At 43.1% G+C, this 11572-nt stretch overlaps 1 protein-coding gene across 1 annotated transcript; it reads right to left on the minus strand.

The window, feature by feature from the left end:
• Positions 1 to 2834: 2834 nt before the first annotated feature.
• On the minus strand, positions 2835 to 3892 carry LOC309542640 (G-protein coupled receptor 4-like; the record flags this gene model as incomplete). The annotated part of the gene is made up of 1 exon (XM_082241453.1): positions 2835 to 3892. One exon carries the CDS (start codon positions 3890 to 3892, stop codon positions 2912 to 2914), a length of 981 nt encoding a protein of 326 aa, XP_082097579.1. The 3' UTR covers positions 2835 to 2911.
• Positions 3893 to 11572: the final 7680 nt, after the last annotated feature.

Consider the following 11572-nt stretch of genomic DNA (forward strand, 5'->3'; position numbering starts at 1 on the left):
AAAAGGTAAAGGTAAAGGTACCCCTGCCCGAACGGGCCAGTCTTGACAGACTCTGGGGTTTGTGCGCCCATCTCACTCAAGAGGCCGGGGGCCAGCGCTGTCCGCAGACACTTCCGGGTCACGTGGCCAGCGTGACAAAGCTGCATCTGGCGAGCCAGCGCAGCACACGGAACGCCGTTTACCTTCCCGCTGGTAAGCGGTACCTATTTATCTACTTGCACCCGGGGGTGCTTTCGAACTGCTAGGTTGGCAGGCGCTGGGACCGAGCAGCGGGAGCGCACCCCACCGCGGGGATTCGAACCGCCGACCTTTCGATCGGCAAGCCCTAGGCATATACAGATATATAACACCACTTAATTTCTTATCGTCACTCAGACTAGATATTGCAGATCTCTGTGCTTATTCACTGTCTATCACTGCATGGACCAGACAGAGCTGAATTCTGGCGAGATTGAGAAGATGGCGATTGGTAGGTCTTACGATCTGAATGAAGATAGAGACACATGGCACTGCCATTTCTATTACCACCAGGGTTGGAAAGCTCCCAGAGCCATCAGTGTGCCTCAAACTTTGGGTTCAAACCATGTGCAAACACTGGACAACACTGCACAAGTGGACAGGGGCAAATGTTCTCCAGCCCACCTAGACCTACAAACTTCATGTTTCTTTGTTGATCAAATACAGTAGGGGTTGCTTAAAAGTGGTCTGCAGGGCACGAAAGAGTTTTTTTGTGTGCACATGCCAAAGTTGTCATTAATAATAATAATAAAGTTTTTAAATACAGGGTTGTAACCAACTAAACAGTTACTAAACAGTGTTGGGCTAGGACCCGGGAGAGCAGAGTTTGAATCCCCACTCAGCCATGAAGCTCCCTGGGTGACCTGGGGCCAGTCACCATCTCTTAGCCTAACCTACCTCACAGGGCTGTTGTGAGGATGAAATGTGGAGAAGGAGAACCATGCACACCACCTTGAGACCCTTGGAAGATAAAGGTGGTATAGAAATGTAAATAATAATAATAGTAATTTAGTGCAACTACTCTTAGCTGCACACACTTCCTTGCCCTACTCCCTCACTGTGTGCCCACAATGCTCCTTCTAAATCTGCTTCTGGGGTGTTCCTTCCACCCTCTGGAGCAGATTTAAAGGGGTTTCATGTGGCATACGAGGACAGGAAAGGGAGGAGAAGTTTCATTGTGCAGCTAAAAGTCATTGCACTAACCTAGCTGGTTAGCTGGACACCACCCAAAGTTTTGGACTTTTCCTAGGGTCTCCAGCTGCAATGGCAAGATATGAAAGGGCGCTTTTTGGCTCCCTAAGACCCCCGCCCAAAAATTCCTTTTTAAAAAAGTACTGGCCATGAATTAGATGGAGACTAGATGAAGCAATGGTTTGACTCATGGAAGGCAGGTTCATGTGGAGTATAGCTTGAAGTGGAAAGGAAGTTGGAAAAGTAACCATTTGCTCATGCCCCAGCCTCTGTTTTGGCACATAAAAGTGGTGCAATTCAAAGACAAGTATTTGTAACAATGGTGATGACCTGGATTATTGTGGTTTGGTAGATGGACCACTCTTCTAGAAGAAAGAGAAGGCATCTGTTTTCTGTGGTCCAGCAGACAGTGAATGGAACCAGAACATGAAAACCTTGGGGGCTTATCCCACCTGCCTCATATGGTAGCTTCAAACAAATTTAACCCTTGTTCTTGATCTGCCAAATGGGAAAATAAGGGACTTACCACACAAGCTTAATGCAAAAGCTATTTTATTTTTACTTAACATAAATTGCAGGACTTGGTTGTAGTAAAATTTCTAAGCAGTTTGTGAGAAATATTAAAACAGTTAACATATTTGAAACATGTAAATAAATTTAAAATTAACAGTAAAAAATATTAAAATACATCAACATATATGTGTCTAGAGAGGCTTGCTTAAACAAAAATGTTGTAAGTAGGAGCCAAAAGAAAATACAGTGAAGAACCTGCCTGATCTGACTTGGCAGTGAGTTCCAAAGTCTAAGAGCCGCTGCATGTCAAAAGACAGGCATATAAAAAGCATTATGTGGCACCCATAGCAGTGCCAATTCTGCAGATCAAAGAAGTTGAGTGGGCATATGGGCAATGAGCTTTTTGCAAAGCACTTTCTGTATTCACAAATGCTATTATATGATTCATTAATTTTTTTAAGTTTTGGTCTTTTTGATGAATATTTCTGTTACTTAATTGCCCCCATGCATCCAACTATTCTACTAGCATGGATCATTTGCATACGCTCTCAGGTGTGACTAATTTCCCCCATTTGCGTTATGTACACAGCATTTTATCCTTCAGAGGAGCACCAAGAACAGGCTGTCTCCCTATGTTCAGCACTATCATCTTATCATGATTCACTTTAAGCCTGCTGGCCCTCAACCATCCCACCATTGTCTCCAGACACCAGTCCACCACCTGAACAGGCTCTCCTGATTCAGACGGGATGGAAAGACAGAGGTGAGCACCATCAGTATATTGAAGCTGTGGTCAACAACTTTGGAATTCTACAGGTCATGTTACTTTCATAGGATCGTAGAGTTGGAAGGTATCCTGAGGGTCATCTAGTCCAACTGCTCTCAACTAAAGCATCTGTGACAGGTGGCCATCCAACCTCTGCTTAAAGACCTCCAAGTAAGAAGGGTCCACCAACCTGTGAGGGAGTCCGTTCCACCATCTAACAGCTCTTATTGTCAGAAGTTCTTCCTGATGACTTTAGAAACACACTTCCTTGTGTGTGAGGGTCCTTATTTTTCTTTTTGACCTGGTCAAATTAGCTACTTCTTTTAGTGTCAGAGAGCAGAGAAGTTTGAAAGACACTGTGATTAACCATTAGGTTTTCCATTTCTAAAGGCAGTAGATGGCTTATTGAACCTCAGGTTGCTTTTATGTCTGTTCTGTTGTGGAATGTAAAGGAAGATCTTCCAACTTATGTGTGTTTTCTGTCCTGTGACCTTTGAAACTGAGCTGATCTTTAAGATCAGCCTGAACATCTTTAAGGAGCAGGACGTAAAGAAGGGGATCCAATATATTAGCCAAGGTGGCCAAACACCAAGTAAAGTACATGGAATTGAAAATGCTCCTCTTAAAATCACAGATCTTGTCCTTTTCCAGCTCCAGTGTCCAGTAGAATCTATAAAATGAAACCAGTTGGAAGGGAGTATAGAGCAAGAAGTAGGAGGCCAAGATAACGGAGATAAAGCCACAGATCCTCCGTTTTACTCTTTGATGCATAGATGTCATCTTCCTGACCTCAAGCAGCACCCTAAGGTAGAAGAATCCCATGAGAATGCAAGGAATGAATAAAGTGAGGCTCATGGTAGATATCTTGAAGTGTGCATAGTCCTTGCCTAATTGGATGCTGTCTAAACAATTCCCTTGCCATGTCCCCAAGTCCTTCATCTCTAGCCAGATGCCAGCAGCACACAAAATGGCCACCAGGAGCCAAGCCACAACGCTCACCTTTGTGGCACTGCTCATTGCCTGCAATCTGTGGAACTTCATTGGGTGAATTAACCCTATGTAACGGTCCATGGCAATGAGGCACAGGAAGCTGTTCTTGGCATAGAAGTTTGTGGAGTGGACCACACCAACCACCACACAGGCCACTTGCCCTAGGATCCAGTGGTGGTTACGGGAACTGTAAGCAATCCAGAAGGGTAGCAGCAGACTCTGCAAGAGGTTTGCCAGCACCACGTTCAGCACATAGACCGAGAGAACAATGGACTTTTTAATGTGGGTTATCACGGCCCAAAGGGCCAAACAATTCAGAGGCAGCCCAGCTGTCAGTGCCACAGAGTACATAGGAATTGTGAAGTATTTGGTGGTGTTTAAAGCCACAGGGCAGGTTGAGTGGGTGGCATTCATGGCACCAAAAGGAACTTAGAAGCTTTCTCACAATGGCACTGTCTTCAGACCTTTGTCATCTCATAGTCACTGTGGAGCGGGGTTCTCCCAACTGCTGAACTCCCCTTACATCTGTCGAAAGTGAAGAAGGAAATGAAACCTGCTCAGGTGGAGATAGAGAAATCCTCCTTTCCACATCCTTTGCTTTGCAGAGGTGGGCCACAAGTTCTAGGATTTACCTAACACCTAAGGAAGAAATACACCAAAAGAGATCAGGTCCAAATATCTGAATGTGTGATATAATTTGTCTGCCATTTTAAATTTATTTTTATTCTTGAAGATTAAACAACAAAATATTGTGAGCTGCCAGTTTCCCCTCACTCAAGAGGACTGTAGAGAGTCCTGCAAGGACCGGGACCCTAGGAAGACAGGCAGGCAGCATTGGAAATATCTGCTGCCCCAGCTAGGCATACATCAGCAGATTGGGCAGCTCTATAAAGCCTGCCTGCCCTGGGACAGGGCCACACTTGAAGGGATGACACTTGGGGGGGTGGCACGTCGAGGGTGTGTTAAAATTATTATTTTAGCAGGGATGAGGTTTTAACTTGGGTGGGTGCTGGTTTATTTGGAGGGTGGGATTGTTTAAAATTGTTGTGAAATGGTATACATTAATGCTTAGTCTTGTAATGTTGAGCTACAGGCAACCAGGCAGAGGGCTTTCTTGGTAGTGGTGCCCACCCTGTGGAACACCCTCCCACCAGATGTCAAAGAGAGAAACAACTACCTGACATTCAGAAGACATCTGAAGGCAGCCCTGCTCAGGGAAGTTTTTAATGTGTGACATTTTAATGTATTTTTAATCTTTGTTGGAAGCCACCCAGAGTGGCTGGAGAAACCCAGCCAGATGGGCGGGGTACAAATAAATTATTATTATTATTATTATTATTATTATTATTATTATTAGGTTGGAGTACTGGTTAGGGGTTTTCGTTGGGGAGTGTATTGTTTAGTAGTGTGTATTGTTGATTGTTTTTATTATGTATTTTGTGCTTTGTATATTGTAACTTTGTGTTGTGAAGCAACCTGAGACCTACAAGTATAAGGCAGTATACAAATTTGATAAACAACAGCAACCTGGGACCTTTGCATGCAAAGCAGATGCTCTCCCACTGACCTGTGACCCCTTCCTAAACACATTCTTCGATGCATGTTCTTCCCTGACCCTGAGAAATGGTCTAAGGTTAGTACCTTAGACCATTTCTCAGCTAGAGATGGGAGATAATTTTGCTTGGTTCACATTGTGCTCCCTGGACCAATACACGAGCTATAATGTGTAGCTTCATGGCTGACTGGGGATTTGAACCCTGGCCTCCCAGGTCCTAGTCTGACATTCTAACTACTATACCACACTGACTCTCAGACAAAATTTTGGAGGATACAGCTGTCAATGGCTACCAGTCATGACTATTGTGATCTACCTCCATTGTAGGAGACATCATGCATTTTGATACCATTTGCTGGGGGTCGCAAGGAGGGAGAGGGCTCAAGCGCTGCTTTTGGGGGGGCTTCCCTGAGGGATTTGTCTGGCCACCATCAGAATGATGGGACTTTGCTCTAATACAGAATGACTCTTCTTCTGCCCCTCTTTTTTTGTTCTAAAGATATCTGTGTAACTTTGAAAGCCCTGCATACCTTTTTAACTACTCCATACTGACCAAAGAACAGCACGTCTCTGCACACGAAGCAAATAAAACTTTGCAGGAAATTTCAGTGTGGTTGGAACTCTTTTTTTATGTGGTGATGCTGTTTTGCATGCACCATACTTTCTCATAGGCACTGTCCTCCCGGATGCAAAAGAAACCAGTGGTTCCTGTAATAGAAGGGTCAGATTTTAGGGCTCTAGAGCAGCATCAGATATTAGCGAGCTGCAGTTAAAGTAGACTTAATATTCTGGAGCTTACATTTGAACCAACAGAACCCAACAGCAGTGGAGTTTTTAGACTTCGGACTGCATGGCTTTACACTGCCACCCCTGCCTTTACTTCACAGATTTCAAATGGGGGGTCCCCACTTTAGATGATAATGGGCAGGATTCAGCAAATGAGCCCTGTCAGCAGGAGCTCTGCACAAGCATTTCCACTTGTGCAGTTGGGTTACCACTTTTCTCCTCCCTTTAAGCACCCCCAAATTTGTGTCAGGGAAACCCCAGAACAGTGTTCAGGAGGAGGAGGGATTCTTCTATCTGGCAAGCTGCAATGCTTCTGCAGACTCAATGTTTTGTGTGTTCAGACCCAGAAACCTCCCCCCCCCAATAAATTCATACTTTAAATTCATAGTTTTGGTTTTTGGCAGAATTTAGGCCACAACTTTATTGATTACAGCAAGTGAGTGGTTGCACAGGCTCTGGTTCAACTAGCTCCCTGCCATGCAGATAGCGCTGACCAGGGTTCTAGCATAGGTCAGCCAAGGGTGAATATGTGGATAAGCGGAAAGCTGGGAACAGGCTATCTCTGCCACCCAAATGTCCCCCTGGACTCAGGCACGGGCACAACCCCCTCTCAGAGGTTGACCAAACCATCGAGTCCCTGGATTCCTTTAATGGATTCCTTCACATAGGGATGGCGAGAGCGTTCTCCCATCCCTATCACCTGAACCAGAGCCTATCCGCAACCTTACAAGTTGTGACAATTTGCTACATGGCAGGCGAAACCCAAACGGCAACAGCCAATCAGCCAAGTGAGGAAAATTCCTGCCATGCCCCTGTCCCAACAACAGACGGCACACAACAGCATAGCAAGGTCAAGCGCAAAGCCCTAAAAATAGGGAGAGGTGGGCAGGTGTTCCAAATGCACGCACCGAAAGATGATGCTCTGGGTCACGTGCATCGGCATAAATAGGTCCCTAAAACTGTTTGGACTGCGTCCCATTGGCCAGATTGCACCCAGCTATGAGGGACCTACAAATCGGGTGTTGTGGCTGACCAATCGTACCCACCCACAACACAGGGTGTCAGTTGTCCAGGTCTCACCAGGTCTTAAGGGAGGACCCGATTTGTCATAGCGTGACGCTGAGTTCCATGCAATGTGTATTGTTTCAATATGTGGTTAAGTCGACCCTCCTAATTCTTGCATTGAGAGAAATAAGGAGCACCGACAGTAGCAAGTGGTTTATGGTGCCTTACCACTGTGAACTTGCAGTTTACAAGTGTTCATACCAAGTTAAATTATTGGTGGGAGATCTAACAGAAGATTCCTGCTGCTCCTCTCTGGGATGATTGAAAAGGACTTTATAAATGGCTCCAAACTCATGGTGTCACTACTTCTGTACTCCCAGGATAGAGTCTACCGTTGGATAGAGTTTCTTTTTCAAAGATAGGATTGGCCAAACCTATCACAGATAGTTAGGAATATAATGTGTTATAATGTGTTATGTTAAAGGAGTTATATATAACCCTCTGTTGCTCCCTACTCAGTATACAGGGGGATATTATATCCCCCTGTATACTGAGTAGGGCAATACCAGATTTCCCTTGTCTTGTGTGCTCTACCAGGGAACCATTCATAAATCAAAGTATACCCTCTTGTTAGTATCAAGGCCAGGTTTCTTACAAATAGAGAGCCAAACACTTTGTAGTTAGCAGTTGCTACACTTTCTAGACTTCATACGACATCTTCTGCTATGATGGTAAAGAGAGACCTTGATTTCTGACTTCCTTTTGTTATGGATCTTCTATAGCCATGTAAGGTACATATTACTGCCCATTGCAACATTTGGGACAATTACATGAAGCAATATTGATTATTATTCTTGTTCACAATGTTTGTACCACTTAATTACAGTCATCTGTAAGTGGTGTACAGGAGACTCAAAACAATGAAAGTAAAAATGAGTTAAATGTATAAAATCAGAATTCCGATAAAAAGCCTGATGGAATAACAAAAAAAGTCTTCGGTAAGCTCTGGAATTTCAGTAGGGGGGCCCTATCTGACTTTAACTGGAAGGGAGTTTCACAAAATTGATCCACAACACTGAATGGTCAGCTCCTAGTGGATACAAGCCACGCATTTGAGCCATGGAGGACCAGTAACTGTGATTCCCCCAAATACTTTGGTGATCGGGCAGGGGCATAAGGGATCAGGTAGACCCCAAAGTACCCTGGATTCAAGTTGCTAAGGGCCTTGAAAATTAATACAAGAGCTTTGAACCTTGCCCAATAATGTATGGGCAGCCAGTGCAAGCTTTTAAACACCAAAGTTATGTGCTAGTGATAGTCTGTCTTCTTCAAGAGTCTAGCTACAGTGTTTTGCACCAGCTGGAGCTTTCAGGCCATGCCCAAGGTTAGATCACATAGGGTACATTGCAGTAATCAAGTCTTGAGTTTACCAGTGCATGATGTTGTCCCTGTCCAAGAACAACAATAGTTGGTGTACCAAAGGTAGCCCTAGTCATTGAAGCCACCTTGGTCTCTGGCAGCAAAAATGGATCCATGACCACCTGTTCTTTCAGAGGGAGTGCAACCCCATCCAGAACAGGCGATGGGCCAAGTTCCCGGACACAGGAACCACCAACCACAGTCCCTCTCTCTTTTCCCTTTTTGGTTCCTTGACTGCAGTTTTATGTTCTTTGTGTTGGTTTGCAAATCTAATTTCTTGGCTAAGTCACCTCCTGTGTGTTGATTGGAGGGATTCTGACTAATAGTCCTACATCAGTGCCCTCATCTTTTGACCAAATTCCTAGGTACACTAACCCATTAGGGGAGCTGAGTAGGCTGGGAAAGGACACTGGCTGAGTTTCACTCAGTATCTCAGATGGCTCTCAGAGCTGAAGGAGCCAGCCATATGACGCATTAAAACCCTGCTGATCCTAAACCCATAGCTGGTAGTAGCTAACCATTTTGTGTGTGTGTGTTGTATGCATTTAGCATCAATATATTAACTAAGCAGACATTCCTCTAATCTTATTTAACAAATAACCTCACAAGACACCACTTACCCTTACTCACTGCAAATTGTGGCCATGTGTGTGCATTAGGATAAGGTAGGTGCAAATTTAACTGGTATACCATATCCCTCTGTACACAAAATGTCCTTACTTGGAGCATATTATAGTCTATAACAGTAGCAGTAATATAAAAGGATTGTTATGTGAGAAAAAGATGCTAATAGATTATTATTATTTCTTCTTCCTTATACTTAGAAATTTCATAGGTGAGGTGCCTTTGATATTCCATATGTTCAGCAATGGATTCGGGATTTATTTGGCAATTGCATCAGCCGATGCTATAGGAGAAAATAATATGATCTACTTGGAACTAAGGCACTCACCATATGCAGGAACTTATTTAACAGAGAGCAACTGAGAGGGAGAACTACTTAATCAATCAGTCAGTCAGTCAGTCAGTCAAGGTCCGTTTCAACTTTATCATAAAAACATGAGCAAATTAAGCACTTACCCCATCATACTGTCCCAAGAGATCTGTTTCCTATCTACTTGTCTATGCATATTACTTTTAACCTAGCATCTTACTCGTGATATTAGTCAGCAGTGGTTTAATGGCCTAGTGTTTGGATGAAATAGCTCCATTGTGGTTAATAAGATGCAAGTGCCAAACTGAAAGTGACCTGGGGAAGCAGGCTGAGAATTTGAAAAAGAAACTATTTGGGTTTATATATATTTTTAGATATCGTCTTTCCTCCATCTTTATTTATCAGTTTGGCTTACATAGGTTATCTTATTTTATTCTCATGGCCACCTTATGGTGTAAGTTAGCCAAGGATGGGTGACTCACACAAGGATAAGTTTCATGGCTATAATAAAATGGAGAACCATTCCTTTGTCTTGGCCAAGATTTTCACAATGTTCTGGACTAAGGTCAGGCTGGTCCATCCCAGGACATATACTTGACTGGCATGGTAATTGGAATTCTGAAAGGGAAAATACTAGCCTGCTTGTATGCAAGAAAGATGCTATAAAAAATAATAATGGGTGCATCATCTAAGCTTACTCTGAATCCAGGCTCTTATTTTTTCAGAGTCCCAGGCCGATGAACACAATATTAGCCAAATACTTGTTATTTAGACAGAATCTTGGCTTGTATGTTGCTTAGTTCTGTGGATTCTCTACTTTTATTGGTTTTTTTAATTATCTGCCACTCATTTGTTAGGTCTTTAGTGTGTGAGAGAGAGAGAGAGAGAGAGAGAGAAAGAAAGAGAGAGAGAGAGAGTCCTTGAGTGGTTCAGTCTTGAAATAGAAAGAGGGTATATAAATATTCTTTATAAATAATAATAAATACTTGTGCATCTGAAGTGAGCTGAATTTGGACTAACCTAAGATACTGATTAGCATGTATGAGTAGCTGGATTGGACCAGCTGTCAGAAATGGTTCTGTAAAAGCCATAAATATAATTCTTACCATTTTTTGAGTAAAACTCAGTGTGAAATGTGTAATGGAGCAACATGCCAAATTTTCACCTGCAAAAAGCTTTGGGTTCCAAGTTTCCGTTTCTCTAGCATGATAACAAGATTTCGGGACATTCTGGTCATCCATGTAATTATTAATTTTATTTTACAAAAGTATTTCTAGAACAAAGTATTTCTATACCACCACACCATGAAATATCAGGGTGGTGTACAATGTTAAAACATAAAATGCAATTTAAAAATAAATAAAAACACAGACAAACTTTAAGGTGACTTCCTGCCTAGTCAACTGAATAAAAGGGAGGAAGAAAGTAGATCAAAATCAGGTAGATTGGTCAATCTCTGATTTTCAATAGATCAGCAAGAATTTCTGATTCTCAATAGTATAACAATAGCAAGTACAATAGCAAGTACACTTGATTTTTAAAAATAAAGCCTCTGCCATGTATGGCCTAATCTCTTATCCCAATACAGTGGTACCTCAGGTTAAGTACTTAATTCGTTCCGGAGGTCCGTACTTAACCTGAAACTGTTCTTAACCTGAAGACCACTTTAGCTAATGGGGCCTCCTGCTGCCGCCGCGCCGCCTTAGCACGATTTCTGTTCTCATCTTGAAGCAAAGTTCTTAACCTGAAGCACTGTTTCTGGGTTAGCGGAATCTGTAACATGAAGCATATGTAACCCGAGGTACCACTGTATTCCTTTTTCCATCAAATATGAATATTTAATACAGGGGTTGCTGCTGTAGCACCTGCAAGTACCATGGTGTGTTTAATGTCTTCCCTTGGTCTCACAAAGCTTCAGAGTCCCTCCTCAATCCATTCCCTTTCCCACTTCCCAAATACCCAGGATGGCCAATTTGGCTATTCTGAGAGGTCACTCTTTTCTATCTATGCTAACAGAAAAGCCAGAAGCGGTTGCCCAAATTCAGATGGCTGCCTCTACAATAAACTTGGCACTGTTTAGTGCTGAGAGTATTACATGCATCCGGATGTTATGAGGTCATTGATTGGGGGAGCCCTGAGGAATGAATGTGCTTCCTGAAAGATCCCCACAAGAGACAGGTTGGCAGTGGTCCTTTGCCTTTCCAGAAAGTGCATGAGATAGCAGCACAATAAAATGTATATGAAATGCACACGGAGATTCATCGATTCTTTTTCTTACAAGGGAGCAGTGTAGATATATATTTTACAACACCTCAATTAAAACTTGCTCGAGTCACCAGAGCCAGATGAGCGTGCTGGGATAAAAAAGATCTGGCCTGCAGGCGGTCTGAAGGCC

Source organism: Podarcis vaucheri (genome assembly GCF_965113315.1).
Source record: "Podarcis vaucheri genome assembly, chromosome: 11".
NCBI classification, from domain to species: domain Eukaryota; kingdom Metazoa; phylum Chordata; class Lepidosauria; order Squamata; family Lacertidae; genus Podarcis; species Podarcis vaucheri.